Source organism: Hemicordylus capensis, chromosome 2 (genome assembly GCF_027244095.1).
Source record: "Hemicordylus capensis ecotype Gifberg chromosome 2, rHemCap1.1.pri, whole genome shotgun sequence".
Taxonomy (NCBI): domain Eukaryota; kingdom Metazoa; phylum Chordata; class Lepidosauria; order Squamata; family Cordylidae; genus Hemicordylus; species Hemicordylus capensis.
The window spans coordinates 907,035-921,971 of NC_069658.1; the positions used below are offsets into that span (position 1 = coordinate 907,035).

General features: G+C 53.6%; 1 protein-coding gene across 11 annotated transcripts in view; it reads right to left on the reverse strand.

The window, feature by feature from the left end:
* Positions 1–14,937, reverse strand: part of UNC13B (unc-13 homolog B) — a 267,593-nt gene that overhangs the window by 19,509 nt on the left and 233,147 nt on the right. For all 11 annotated transcript variants that reach the window (XM_053291916.1, XM_053291917.1, XM_053291914.1 and 8 more), the window contains 3 exons: positions 8,466–8,562; positions 1,438–1,581; positions 1,238–1,315 (listed from right to left, as the gene is read on the reverse strand). In XM_053291916.1, coding sequence (XP_053147891.1) covers positions 1,238–1,315; positions 1,438–1,581; positions 8,466–8,562 — 319 coding nt within the window. The remainder of the gene's footprint in view (positions 1–1,237; positions 1,316–1,437; positions 1,582–8,465; positions 8,563–14,937) is intronic.

Here is a 14,937-nt window from a genome sequence, read left to right on the forward strand (position 1 = left end):
CTGCCTCTCCCAGGTGCCACCGATTCATCCCCAGCCAGCTAGCTCCCCCCACCCCCACACCACCTCTCCCTCCTGGGTGGCTTGAAGAGGGGCTTGGATCACTTCCTGGAGGAGAGGGCTATCAGTGGCTACTAGCGGGAGGGCTAAAGGCCACCTCCAGCCTCAGGGGCAGGATGCCTCTGAGTCCCAGTTGCAGGGGAGCAACAGCAGGAGACGAGAGGGCCGGCCCCTTTCAGCTCCTGCCTGTGGGCTTCCAGCAGCATCTGGTGGGCCACGGTGTGAAACAGGAGGCTGGGCTAGATGGGCCTCCTTGGGCCTGATCCTGCAGGGCTGTTCTTTTGTTCCTCGGTGCTGTTTGGAGAAGCCCAGCTGACTGACGAGTGTATGCTCTCCTCCTGCTCCTGCTCCTGCTCCTCCTCCCTTGTCCTCAGGACCCCAAAGGGGAGGAGGGCAAGGGAAGAGCTGGGCTCCCAGTGCCCGGACACACGCGGCAGCCAGCTGGGGCAGGGAGTCCTCCCCTGAGCTGAAAGGGGGAGTGTGTGCCAGGGCTGTGCTGGCCTCTTCTCTCCAGAGCAGCACGGAAGGCCCCCAGGAGGACCGCTGTGCAAAAGGCCCATCTGCACACAAAGTCCCAGGGCACCAAGTGCATACCGGCAGCTTCCAGTTCAACACAGTGCTCAAACCACCCATGCCAAAGTGCTTGAGCAGGCACCGGTTCAGAGGCCCAAGGCCTGGGGGATCTGGCTGGGCCTGGGCGGGCTGGTGACCTCCCCGCTTTGTCCTTGGAAGGAGGCTGCACACCAGCCCCCAGCTGCCGCCCAGGAGCAAGCAGCCTTCCTGTTCATCCTGCAGCGGGCACCCAGGCGGGCCAAGGGCAGGTAGCAATGCAGAAAGACCCTTGGAGAGCACCAAGTGATGAGGGCCAGAGGGGCAAGGGGGCCAAACCCCACCAGGCTCTGCCGGGAGAGCAGGGCGATGCCCAGGGCAGCCCTCTGGCCTGCAGCCCGGCCCTCCTCCTCCGCTCCATCCCGTCCCTTCTGGCTCCGTGCAGAGGCACCAGGGAGCTGGCCCGGAAGGGACGGGCCTGCAGGGGGCTGGGTGAGTGGAGGCTGCAGGGTCTGGCGCTTCTGGCTCGGGGCCTGGATTCCCAGACTGCCTGCTTCCCCCGCCCCCACCCCCACCCCCAGTCTGATTCTGAGCAACAGCTCAAGGCGGGGGTCACAACACAGGGACTCACCACCTTCTCCTTGGAGCAGTATGACTGGAAGCTCCTGGAGACAATGTCCGCGTACTGCATCAGCACCTTCCCGATGGTCTGCAAGGAGATTGGCAGCGTCACCCACCTTGCTCTGCGCAGGGTGCGGCCAGGAGCGCAGCAGGAGCACCACCCCTTTGCACAGAGGCCTGAGGGAAAGCCCAAGGCCAGGAGGGGGTTACCTTGGCAAAGCGGCGCATGTAATGGGCCACGATGACGGGGTCTGGGCACTCCAGCTTCTTGATGATTTCAAAGCTCTGGTTGAGCTGGGTGAAGACGTCCACCACCGAGCAGGAGAACAGGGCGTGCTCAGACGTCTGCTGGAACTAAACCCAAGGGGGAAACAGCAGGGATCACATCCAGACATCCGGAGCTCAGGAGAAGCCCTAAGAAGCAGTGCTCTGCCCTGCCAGAGCCCCAGGCCCCCGAACACAAGCATATCCCCCGTCCCGAATGGCAGCAGCAACGGCAGCTCTCTTTGGGAAGGATTTCAACTGCAGATGCCAAGACCGTCAGCCTCAGACCTTCTGCACCCCCACCAACCCAGGCAGCAGAAAGCTGGGAAGGGCCCAAGGCTCAGGGGCAGAACACATCTGCAGCATGAGGCAGGCCTGCCTTGGCAGCAGTACGACAAGTCAACAACAGCCAGCAGTGTGGAGCAGCTGCTGAAAAAGCCAATGTGGTCTTGGGCTGCGTTAACAGAAGAACGGCGTCCCTCTGACTAGAAGAAGCCACCGTTCCACCCGACTCCTCTGTGAAGTCAGACCTCCCTTGGAATAATGTGTCCAGTATCCTGCATTTTAAGAAGTGGGTCTGTCATCCCAGAGGAGGGCAAGCAAGACAGTGTGGAATCTGGAAACCAAGTCCTACATGGAAAACTCGAAGGAGCTGGGTGTGTTTAGCCTGCAGAAGAGACGATGAGGGGAAGTCGCCTTCAGTATATGAAGAGGCAAATCGATCCCTGCTGCTCCCGAGGACAGGATTAGAACCAGTGGGTGGAAATGGTTCCTCTTGTCTAGCCTAACGGTAGGAGCTGTTTGGCAGAGAGGGGGGCAGTCTGCCTGGTGCACAGGCAGGCTCTCCTTCCCTGGAGATGGGCGCCTGTCTGTCAGGCAGGCCATCGCAGTTCTCTGCCGGAGCATGGAGTTGGACGGGATGGCCTCCCAGGTCCCTCGCAACGCAGATTCTATGGTGGTTCTACTGCCATTTATGGGCACAACGTCCACCTTCACCAGGAGACGGGTGGATTTCCTGGCTCCTACACAAATCAGCATTAGAGGAGTTGAAGCAGGCAGCTTCTTAGGGACTTGATTTGACAAGACGCTCCTGCGGGGAGAAGCCGGGAGTGAGCCAAGCTGCTCACTGGTGCTTTGGTGGTGGTGGCAGCAGCAGGAACAAGACAGGGCCTAAAGGAATTGCCTGGATATTCCTTGTGGACTAGAATCCTAGAGCTGGAGAGAACTTAGCAGGCCATCCAGTCCAACCCTTGGCTTGGTGCAGGAAATCCAGAGCGAGAGCAGCCACCCAAACTCCAACGGCCCAGCCTCCGGGGAGGAAGAGCCCATCCCCCGCATCCCCTTGGAGACTGGCTCTATTGTCGTACTACTCTCAAGAAGTTGCCTTCTCATCTTCTCCAGAAATCTGTCTCCCTCAAGCCCATTCGTTCTCGTCGTCATGCGCTTCAGGGCAGCAAGAGGACCTGTCTCTGCCGCTTCCATGCAGCAGCCCTCCAGCAATCTGGAAAGAGCTGCCCATTTCCCCGTGGTCATCTTTTCTCCAGGCGAAACTCCCCTAGCTCTCAACCACTCCTCAGAGGGTTTGTTTTCCAGACCTCCTCTGGACCTGGACCAATGTGTTGCTTCTGCTTGAAGCGGAGTGCCCAGGACTGGACGCAGGGCTCCAGAGGAGGTCTGACCAGTACAGAATAAAGTGGAACAATTACTGCTCCTGACTTGCAAACGACAGTTCTGTTAGTGCAACTGAAAATGCATTGCTTTCTTTGTGGCTGCATCATGCTGCAGCTCATGTTCAGCTTGTGAGCCTTTTTACATCTGCTACTGCCAAGCTGGGCATCCCCATCCTATATACCTGTGCATTTGCGCGTTTGTGTGTGTGTGTGTTCGAGATGGAGTTTCAGTGCACCGGCCTTTCGCACCTCTTATCCTAATGACCACTAGGGCAATTGGGATCAGAGGTAGCTAGTGAGGGTCTCCTTACCTGTCCCTGCTGGCCTCTACTCTATGACCCCTGCCTTGACTCCTTCTCCGGTACTTCCTGTAGTGAGTCAGTCCTCTTCCTTTCCTCTTAGAGAGAAGATGGAAACATCTTTCTCTCTCCCTACCTATTCATTAGATGATGAGAAAGGATAGGTCTTTCCTACCTCAAATGTAAAGAAAAGTTATGCTGTCAAGTCAGTGTCGACTCCTGGCAACCACAGAGCCCTGTGGTTTGCTTGACAGAATACAGGAGTGGTTGACCACTGTCATCTCCCGCACAGTATGAGATGATGCCTTTCAGCACCATCCTATATTGCTGCTGCCCGATATTCTGGGAAACACACCAGCAGGGATTCAAACCAACAACCTCCTGCTCTCTAGGCAGGTTGATTCCCTGCTGTACTTCACCAATAAATCAATTTAGTTTTGTACTTCACCAATAAATCAATTTTAGCCTCTACAGTGATCTCCGTGCATGTTACTCTAAATAGCTACAACAACTAAACTCTGCACCCTGCAACTGGAGTGGTAACTTCCTTGGTGCTTTGCTAAACAATCACAAACCCCAACAGGGTTATGGGCCCAGCAGCCCAAAAGTCTGCAGCAGAGTTTTTCTTTTAAAGCGCAGCTGAGTGAGTTGGTAAGACAGCATGGATCCAGAGGTGAGCAATGCTGCCCTCTCCAAGCTGAATGGGAAGAATTACGATCAATGGGTCATGAAAATGGAAGCCCTCCTGAAGGACTTGATGGAGCCCTCACAGAACCAAGACCGACAGATGGGGTGGCTGTCCAGAAGGAATGGGATTCAAAGAGCGACAGAGCATACGGCTTGATTCTCCTGAATGTGAGTGATGACTTGCTAATGCATTTCAAAGAGACTGAAATTGCCTTGGAGGTTTGGGACAAGCTTAAAAAGCAACGTGGGAGAGTCTCTCCCAACGCTGCTGTCCTTTTAATTCAAAAGATTTGCAAAATGCAGCTGGAAGAAGGAGGGAATCTTTCAACCCATATAAATGCAATGCAGGAGTCACAGATTACTTAAACAACATGGGTCTACATGGGATGATCAAGTGTTAATTGGTTTGATTCTGAGATCTTTGCCACAAAGTTATAATCAAGTAAAAATGGCACTAGAGGTTCCAAACAGTAAAGTTGAATTGGAAACTGTAATTGCATGCCTGCAAGATTTCAACCGTAATCAGGAAGAAACTGTTTTTGAAAAGCATGGAGACAGTGCTATAGCTTTTTTTCAGGAAACAAAGGAAACTGTAACAAAGCAGGGCATTTGCATGCTAGTTATTATTTTTATTATTAACTCGATTTCTATACCGCCCTTCCAAAAATGGCTCAGGGCAATTTACACAGAAAAATAATAAATAAATAAGATGGATCCCTGTCCCCAAAGGGCTCACAATAAAAAGAAACATAAGATATACACCAGCAACAGTCACTGGAGGTACTGTGCTGGGGTTGGATAATGCCAGTTACTCTCCCTCTGCAAAATAACAAGAATGACCACGTTAAAAGGTGCCTCTTTGCCAAGTTAGCAGGGGTTGCCCAGAGCCTAAAGATGGGAAATGCAGAAAGAATCCTAGAGGAGGAAAACCTGGTTACCATAGCTACAGAGATGACTCACACTTTATGAACACAACAGAAAGGAAGATATGCGTTTCTCACAGACAGAAAAGCAAACAGCATGCTGGATTTAAAGAACAGGAAAAAGAGAGAGACAGCCAATGAGCCAAGGCTTTCAATGTAGCAAGCAGGAATACAAGAAATGGTTTTATTATTGATTCAGGTGCTACCCAAAATATCCTGAATTCCCCTGAACTGTTTATTGGTTTAGACAAAGATTACAAAGTTGCTGTTTGTGCTGCTGATGGGAACAGTCTTTATTTGATGGGGAGAGAATCAGCTGAACTGTACTGCAGGTAATCTGATGGAAAATTTGAAAATATTTTAATCTGTGATGCATTCTTAGTCCCTGATATGCAGAGTAACTTGATCTCTGTGGGACAGGGAGCCAATAAAAGTTGCAAAGTGACTTTTGAGGAGAAAGTTTGCTACATCACCAAAGATGATGATTTAATTATGACAGCCTATTTGCATAAAGATGGTATTTTTCAATTGGACTGTGTAACTGAACAGGCAAGCCTTGCAGCCTCACACAAACGCAAGAATTGTTCTACCATATGGCATAAAAGACTTGTGCATAGGCAAACAAATGTGATAAATGAGCTTGGGGGAAATGGACTAATTACGGACTTTAAAGTAGAGTCTTGCAAAGATGCTGCCACAAGATGTCAGTGTTGATTACTTAATAAAGGGGTGAGACCCAGCTTTTCTGGAGAGACACAGAGGGAGTCACAGGATCCTCTGGAACGAATACATTCTGATGTCTGTGGTGCACTTGAACACAGTATGGGTGGCAATTGCTACATACTCACATTTATCGATGATTTTTCAAGATTTACTTATGTATATCTTCTGAGAGAGGAAAGTCAAGTATTTGAAGGATTTAAAGAAAATATTGCACTGGTCAAGAACAAATTTGGAAGAAAGCCTCAGAGACAATGGAGACAATGAAGGTGAATACATGTCAAATGACATGAAAAGATTCCTAAAGCAACATGGGATTCCATATGAAACTATTCTCTCATATACACCTGAGCTCAATGGTGTGGCAGAGAGGAAAAATCGCTCTCTACCAGAAGTGACCAGATGCATGATAAATGATGCTAGCCTGGCAAATAAATTCTGGGGAGAAGCAGTGATGACTGCAAATTACTTGCAAAACAGACTGCCCAAGAAAGCAACAGAGAAGACACCATCTGAACGATGGCATGGGCACAAACCCTCTCTAAACACTATGTCAGAGTGTTTGGATCAAAGGCTTATGCATATGCCCCTAAGTCCAAGAGAACCAAACTCAATTGCAGAAGCGAACTGGGAGCATTGGTTGGATATGCGCCTTCCCAAAAGGGATACAGAATCCTTGATTGTGCAAGTGGAGAAATCAGAATTCGCAATGTGGTGTATTTTGATGAGAGACAAGGGCCAACTAGAGGTTGTGTCAGAACTTGTGCCAGAGATCCAGGTGAAAGAGGAACCCTGCGAGTGGACTCTCATGAGGCAAGACCCAGACAGTGAACCCAAAGAATCCATGCCAGAACCAGAAGCACGTTCAGAAGGGGATACAGATTCAGAAGAGGCTACACAGCCTGAGCCAGAACTGAGGCGCTCACAGAGGCCCAACAAAGGGGCCCCACCCCAAAGACTCTCACTCATGACCAAAGGAGGAGAGATACAAGAACCCACCACATGGCGATACGTAGACTGACGGATGCCAGCGAAGTCAGTACACCAATGGATGCAAATTTCTGGAAGCAAGATGGAGACAGACAGCCTTTACCAGCCAACAATCAATACAGAAAGGTAGATGGAAAGCCACAGTGACAAGGCCAGATATTGCTTCAGCAGTGCAAATCCTGAGTAAGTAATTACACCAACCAACCATGATTGGATTGCAGTCAAAAAGATTGGGAAAATACCTAAAGGGTTCTGCACACGATGCGTTGGAAATTCCAGTGAGAAGCAATCCCATACTAGTGGGATACATGGATGCAGACTGGGGCGAAGACAGAACAGACCGCAAGTCCACCAGTGGACATCTGTTCTTGTACGGAGATGGAGCCATAAGTTGGGCTAGCCGCAAACAGTCACTTGTTGCACCCTCATCCACAGAAGCAGAATATATTTCCACAGCTGGTGTGTGCAAGGAAGCGGTGTGGATACACCAGCTACTAGCAGACTTTGGGATTGAGGAACCAAAGCCCATAGTAATGTTTGAAGATAACCAAAGTTGTATCCAGATCTCCCAGATGGAGAAGATGAAGTCTCGAACGAAGCACATTCCCCAAAAGTATCACTACGTTCGAGGCATGGAAGGAAAAGGGGTAGTCCAGTTGGAGTACAGCTCAACAGAAGAGATGGTGGCAGATGGATTGACTGAGCCCCTGCCCAGAGACAGATTCCAGCTGCTTCGTGAGAAGATGGGAGTCATGAACCGGTGTGACAGGTGATGAGAAGCGGTGTTGCAGACAGAGTTCCAGGGCATTGACCTTTTGCACTGACGATCCCAATGACCACTAGGGGCACTGGGAGCAGAGGCAGTGAGGGAGGGTCTCCTTACCTGTCCCTGCTTGCCTCTGCTCCATGACCCCTGCCTTGACTCCTTCTCAGGTACTTCCTGTAGTGAGTCAGTCCTCTTCCTTTCCTCCTAGAGAGAAGATGGAAACATCTCTCTCTCCCCCTACCTATTCATTATGTAGCTGATAGGTAGGACAGGTTTTTCCTATCTCAAATGTACTTCACCAATAAATCAATTTAGTTTACTCTACAGTGATCTCCATGCCTGTTAGTTACATAGCTGCAACAACCAAACTCTGCACCCTGTAACTGGAGTGGAAGCTTCCTTGGTGCTTTGCTAAATAAATTATCAGAAACCCCAACAGAATGTGAGAAAGAGGGTGTGTGTGCGCGTGCTCTCACGTGCCAGAATGCTCTCATGTGCCTTGCATTTGTCTCTGCTGAATTCCATTCTGTAAGTTACATCCCAGTTTTCCAGTCTAACAAGGTCATTCTGAACTTCATCCTCATCTCCTGAGCTGCTAGCTATCCCTCCCAATTCTGTGCCGTCTGCAGAACAAATAAGGATTTCCTCCACCCTTTCATCTACATCACTGATAAAACCGTGGGATGGTCCTGTGCCCAGGAGAGAGCCCTGCCACGGTTTCCCACTCGAAGCCTGATGGGGAGCCCTCGAGGAGGAGCAGGCTCCGAGTCCTGCTTCCCCAGAGTGGCGAATCCACCCAATGGCAGCGTCATCCAGCCACATCTGATCAGTTTGCTCACCAAAATGCATCCCAAGTGGAAGGTATTTTTCAGCTGACTGCACCAAGAGAATGCACCCCGCCGCTGTGGGCACCACCTACCCCGTCCTTCTTATCTCTCTCCAGGGCTCCATGCAAGAACTCCAAGGACACGTCTTCGTTCTCCTCCAGCCACTGCATCACAAACTGCTCAAACCACCTGCGCCAGGAAGAGGAAGCAGAGGCGACTCAGACTGGCCCTCCTCCCTTCCCGGCTGCATGGTCCCCAAGCCGGGGGCCCCTCGTCCCAGTGACAGCTGTCCTGCCCGCTTCAGAATCCAGGCAGCCTGGACCAGCCGGAGGCCAGGAGGCAGAGCCACCGGAGCGCAAGACGCCCGCTGGGCTTGAGGGAGACGGCTGGCCGCGCTTCACAGAAACCAGCAGAGACTTCCTGCAGCAACCCCCCAGCAAACGCCCCCCTTCCCCAGAGGGCACTTGCATCTTCCATAGCACCATCTCCTTGCTTTGCTTTCCCAAAAGTATGCTTCAAAACACTCTCCTATGAGCAGAGGTGCACCTGGGTAATTCTGGAGCCTGGACCGAAAGGCCTTTGGAGGCCCCCCTTCCCCTGGGAGGGGAGCTGGTCTTGTGGTAGCAAGCATGACTTGTCCCCTAAGCAGGGTCCACCCTGGTTGCATCTGAAGGGGAGACTTGATGTGTGAGCACTGGAAGATATTCCCCTCAGTGGGTGGAGCCGCTCTGGGAAGAGCAGAAGGTTCCAAGTCCCCTCCCTGGCTCAATCCTCAAGATAGGGCTGAGAGAGACTCCTGCCTGCAACCGTGGAGAAGCTGCTACCAGTCTGTGAAGACAATACTGAGCTAGACAGACCAAGGGTCTGACTCAGTATATGGCAGCTTCCTAGGTTCCCTGCAACTTGAGCACCATCATGCTCAGCCGGGCAACACCACCACCTGGGACAGACTAAAGAGGATCTGGGGTTCCCCAGGGGCTGTGGAGGCCCTGGACTTCGGCCTGGAAGTCCAGGAGTCAGAGCGCCTATGAATTCTGGCTCCCCTTCTCGCCAGGCTTCACCACAGCAGCATCCTTGTCCTGCTGCTTACTCACCTGCATCCTCTGACATCTGCCCAGAACTTGACCACCTGCCTCCTTTGACCCATTGCTCCTCCCAGGAGAGGGACTCTCCCTTCTTCTCCTGGGCATTACTGCACCCGTGTGCCTGAAATCTCTGCATAACCTTGCGCCATCCCTTTGGGTCCTCACCCTCTCTTTCTCCGGTAACGCTCTGGCTTCCAAAGCGGCGGGTCGCCTGTCTCGAGCAGGGCACAGCCCCTGTCCCTATTGGCTGCTGCTGTCTCTCTAGAGTCTCCCCACCCCACCCAATTGTGAGCTCCTTGGGGGCAGGGAGCCATCTTTTTATTTTGCTGTGTGAATGGCTTTGAGAACTTTGCTGAAAAGCAGCATATCAAGAGTGTATTTCTAACTGGAGGCTCCCCTGAGATGCTACTCGTGGAGAGGCTGGCAGTGTTGCTCAGATTCATGCACCAGCCTCTGCTCTCCCTCTGGGTAGAGGGACCGACCGAGCTGGGGAGATCCTGCCACGACTGGAGCACAAGAGTTCTCTGGGTCTGCAAGATCAAGCCTTGCCAGAAGCAGGCTCTCGCACACAGAGCCCGTGGAATCCGAGTGGGAGCCCTGGCTGGGGGGCACAGAGGCCTGCGGAGCTGGGGCAGCTCTTTCCCCTCTCTCTGGCACTCCCTCGGCACAGTTCCCGCATGCCACCGCCTGCCATTTTCAGCTTGTCACAAGATCATCTGAAGCCACCTCTGCCCTCTTCCGATACCTGACAACCGCCGCGCAGGAGGCAGGCAGGCAGGGAAGGATCTCCACTGGCTTGCCCCCGCTCCCCACTCCCTCCCGCTCCCCCCTCCCGCCTTCCCAGCTCCTGCCTCGGTAGATGCAAGCCGTAACCAGGGAATCATTTGTTCCTCGTGATCTTTACTGTATAGTTCCTGGAATGATTTTTGAGGGGATAATAAAAACCACTCTCTCTTGGGAACGCAACCCTGCCCGGTGGGGATGTGGGAAGCAGAGCTCTGGACGGAGTCCCTCGGGGGCCCCGGCATTCCCTGCAGCTGCTCACAGCTCTTTGCCAAGACCCAATGGCAACAGAACCCCAAGCGGGCCACTCCCCAAGATATGGAAGAGGCCCAAAGGGCAAACCTACAGACAGGAGGTGGCCGTGGCAAAGCAGGCACAAGTTCCCCGGCGGGGGTCTCCATCCATCTCCTGTCAAGAACTGACGAGCAGTGAGGGGGTTTCTTGGCTATGGGGTGGAGACCTCTTGCAGAGGAAGGAGAGTTCGCCTCTGCTCTTCTGTCCAAGGAGGAAACCCAGGCCCTGGCAGGCTCCTAGCCCGGAAGGCCTGGGCCGCTGCTACCCTTTATTTGGAGGTTTGTCCTCAAGACTGGCTCAATGGCCTCCGTCTTGGTCCTGGGTGTTTCTTCATCACGCGCCATCCTCACCTGACAAGCTCTCCCCACTTCCCATCCATGAGCACCAAAGGGCAGAAGGCTCAAACTGGCTTTCCTAGGGAAGGTGGCAGCCCAGGGCTTCTTCTCCATCCGGCATTGACTGCAGCCCAGCTGTGCACCCAGAGTGGTTGCCTCCTGGGCCGGCTAGGCCACGGGAGCCCTGAGTCCTGCCCAGCCAAGGCTCTGCCTTGGTCTCCTTCCTCGCACCAAGGTGTGGCTTCCCCATCCTTCCTTCACACCAAGCATCTGCTCTTCCCTCCTGCAGGTGCTTCTTCTCATAATCCTTTGCCCACTGCTGGGACTTACCGCTCTCAGCCTCAGACAGCAGCACCCTGGAAGGCAGCGTCTTTGGACCCACCCCCCCACCCCCCGCCCCATGGAGGAAGACCAACTCCCTTCAGCAGGAGAGCGAAATCACAGCCTTGGATGCTGCTGCCGTCATCTGCAGAGCCTGCGTGGCGGGCCATTGTCTGGGTGCACTGCCAGAACCAGGCTCTCATCCATGTCACTCCAACAAAAAGTGCTTGCACACAAAGGAAGGCGAGTCCAGAAAGCTGTGCAGGGGTTGATCTTTGCAGTCGATTCCAGCCCTCTCCAAACCAACAGCTGAGTTTATCCAAACGGAGCTAATTATGGGCTGCTTAAATTTGCGAAGAACGTGAGAGACACTACTGAGGGAGCAAAAGCAAGCCCAGCGCATGCTGGGAAGCCTGAAATAACCCTTCGCACTTCAGAATAGAAATGCACGGGCTGTCTAAGATGGGAAATTAAAATTGGTGTGGTGTTAAAATGCTCAAGTCGACTTGTCTGCACCACAGCCAGCAAATTGCCTGCAAGTCACACGTTCTGCAAAGTGGAGGGGGGGTTTCATTTAATGAACCCATCGCAGGGCGTTTTGTTGTTGTGAAATTTCACAAAGGCGACGAGAAATGTGCCAAGCCTCCCTCCTTTCGTTTGCACGCAAAGGTGGTCAAGGACTTTGGGCAACAAGATGCAAGAAGCAGAATGTTCCCTCTGTCCGGTACAGGCTGGTGGCAGGAAGGTCACCTCAGTGTCTGAACGCGTGGAAAGGATGCTACTGAGGGCAACAGCAAGCGTTTACAAAATGGTCCTCAGATTGGAAGGGCAGCTTTGTCCATCTGCATCTACCACTTGGCAAGAATGTCCAGACAACAGATTTGGTCGCCATGTCCCCGGGCCCTCTGAAAGGCCTTCCAGGTTCCACCGGCTGCCTGCTCTGAACTTGCTGGCTTCCTGGGCTTCAGCAGCCTCTGTCCCCAGACTCCAGCTTGCCTGTCCTGCTCCAGAGCCAGGCAGCACCTGCTGCCTCCACCAGAGGTAGACAGGAGCCTGGCGGCAAGTGCATGGCCTTCGAGTCAGGCCTGGCGTGTCTAATTCTGCCGCTGGTCGTGCTAGTGTTGAAGCCATTTCTATAAGACAGATGAGCCAGGATCAGGAGCCACCAAGACAGCCCTCGTTGCCAGAGGGAGGGCAGGAAAGGCAGTGTGGGAACAAGGGGCCCCTGAAGCCCAGGGCTGAAGACAGGTAGCAGGCAGAATCTAGAAAGGCAAGTAGGGCTTCCAAAGCATAGCTGAGGGCCAAGACGGCAGCCCCTGAGGCATCCGGGGATTTCGGGCCATGCACGGCTGCCAGCAACAGGTGGGCATATTCTGAAGAGCTTCAAGGCTTCTTGCAACCAGCTGAGATGTTTCTGAACAGCCTGGCTAGTTCCCCCCAGGAGGGGAAACACTAAAGCAGCACACCACACCCTCTGGAGCGCAAAGAAAATGGCATTTGAGCCGAGAGGCAGTCTCTCGGGGGGGGGGCTGCCACTCCAGGCAGAGAGGGGGTGCTCTGACACCCCGCTGGCAGGCGGTCTGCCTGTGGATGGCGGAGGCAAGGAGGCAAGAACCCGATGGCGAGAGCAGGTAGCCCTTTGCCTCCCCTTTCAAGCAGCCAGCGTGAGGAAAGGTCCTCTCTCCCACCGGCAAGAGGCATCCGTGGCGCCCCTGCTTGCCCACACAGCCGGGGTTTCTGTCTCTGCCGAGGCTCCGGGGGCCTTAACTGGTTTGCTGACATTTAGAGAGAAAGCAGAAGCAGAGACATTTTAATACTGTCCGTATCTGAGGGAGACGCAAAGGATTAGTAAAGCAAATGACTCAGCCTCCCAACGTGCATCCCAGTCGGCCTCCTGCTGCAACTGCTGACACGAGGCGAGGCGAGGCGAGGCAGGTGGCCAGCTGGGGCAGGAGGTGCCGGCGACAGCCCCAGCCTCCGGGTCTCGGCCTGGCCCAGAGCAGGAGATGAAGCAGGGAGGCAGCCCAGAAGCGCCATGGCAACGGGGCGGAATCTAGAACCGGCCCGGGCAGGAACCCAGGGGGCTCCCCCCCCCAGCTGAGTCATGCTCAGCATCTGCGCCACTTCTCCCTCTGCAGATGGCGGGCTGACTCACAGGCCCATTCGCCACACCGCCCAGCCAGAGTGGCTGACTCCAGCCATGACTGAGAGCCAAGTTCCTTGCCTCAGCAGCGGGGTGGGCGCCACCTTGGCCTGACTCTACAGGTGGGGTGTGGGTGAGCAGCACGCACCAGACTGGGAGTGTAGACGCATCGCCCAGTCCTGTGGATCCGCTACCCTCTTGGCTCGGTGGCATTGCCCTTTGGCGCGCAGGGCCCCTCAGGCCAGTCATGATGTGGGGCAGCAGCCTGGAACTGGGGCGGGCGGTGCGGCTGCCCTGATTCATCCACAGAGCAAGCACCTGTGAACTTGGCATGTGTGGGGAAGTGCACGAGCCGTCCAAATCCCAGATACAAATCTGGGCACTGGGGCTGCCGAGCAGGCGATCCACTTCGCTTACTCCCAGGGTTCTGCACAGATCCAGGAACGGAGTTTATACCCGGCTATATTTAAGAGGTCCCACTCTTGACCATTCCCTCCCAAACACCTAACAACAACACTAATCAAATCCTTTAAAAACCTGGTGCTTTCACAATTTGATCCTGGTTGGCTTGAGCGAACTCACGTGAACTGTGGCTTGTTCTAACCACCCAGGAGAGCAAGCAAGCTGTGCTGTCAGATCTTGGCCTGAGAACAACCATCGTTAAATCGAACCATACACAGTTCCCTGAGTTTGGAGGATATGTGGAGCTATGGTTGGTTTGCAATCAAAGAGGGAGAGAGGAGGGGAACGCACACGTTCGCAGCCGAGGCCCTTATGCTGTCATCTGCAGCCTGGTCTAGAGGAGGACGACTCAACTGCAGACCTCCAGCTGTTTTTGGACAACAGCAACCAGCACCCCCAGCCAGTGGACAATGTTCAGGGATGGTGGGAGTTGGAGGCCAACATCTGCAGGAGGGCTCCAGTTGTGCAGCCCTGGCTGAGAGGATGGTCTGAACTGGCCATGATCTCTCTCTCCCACTTCCAGCCATTAAAAAGTCCATCCAACTTCTGGGAGGAAAAGTGCAGGGCTATTTAGCCTACAGAAGAGTAAGGGAGTGGATCTCTGCAGACAGTTTTCACATACATGAAACGGGATCTCAGAAAGAAGCAAAAGACTTCATCATCCTCTCCACCAAGGACAAGGCAAGAAGCCTGAGGCAGATTTCAGCTAAAAATGACGAGGAATGATCATAATGTATCTTGCACTTTACAATAGGGGTGTGCACAAAACCGCCTGGCCCAATTCTGCACTCCCTCGAACCTCCCCCAGTTGGGGTGTGTGTGTGTGGTTTCACAATCATTGTTTAAAAAAATGTTTTTAATTGTTTTGTACTTACCCCCTCTGGGGGGCTTCTCCGGAGGTTCCCCCTCCCCCCACCAGCTTCCATTGAGTGGAATCACCTGTTTCGGGTGGTCTTTGGCCAGTTCCGGGCCTCACTCCCGTGGTGGTGGCCATTTTGGAGGCCTCTGTGCACGCCCAATGAGCCTCTGTGTGGCCTGGGTCATGAGCCCCCCGGAGGGGATAAGTTCAAAATAAATAAATAAATGTTAAATAGAAGATGATCACAACCCCACCGAACGGCCGGGTGTGTGTGTCCGGTAA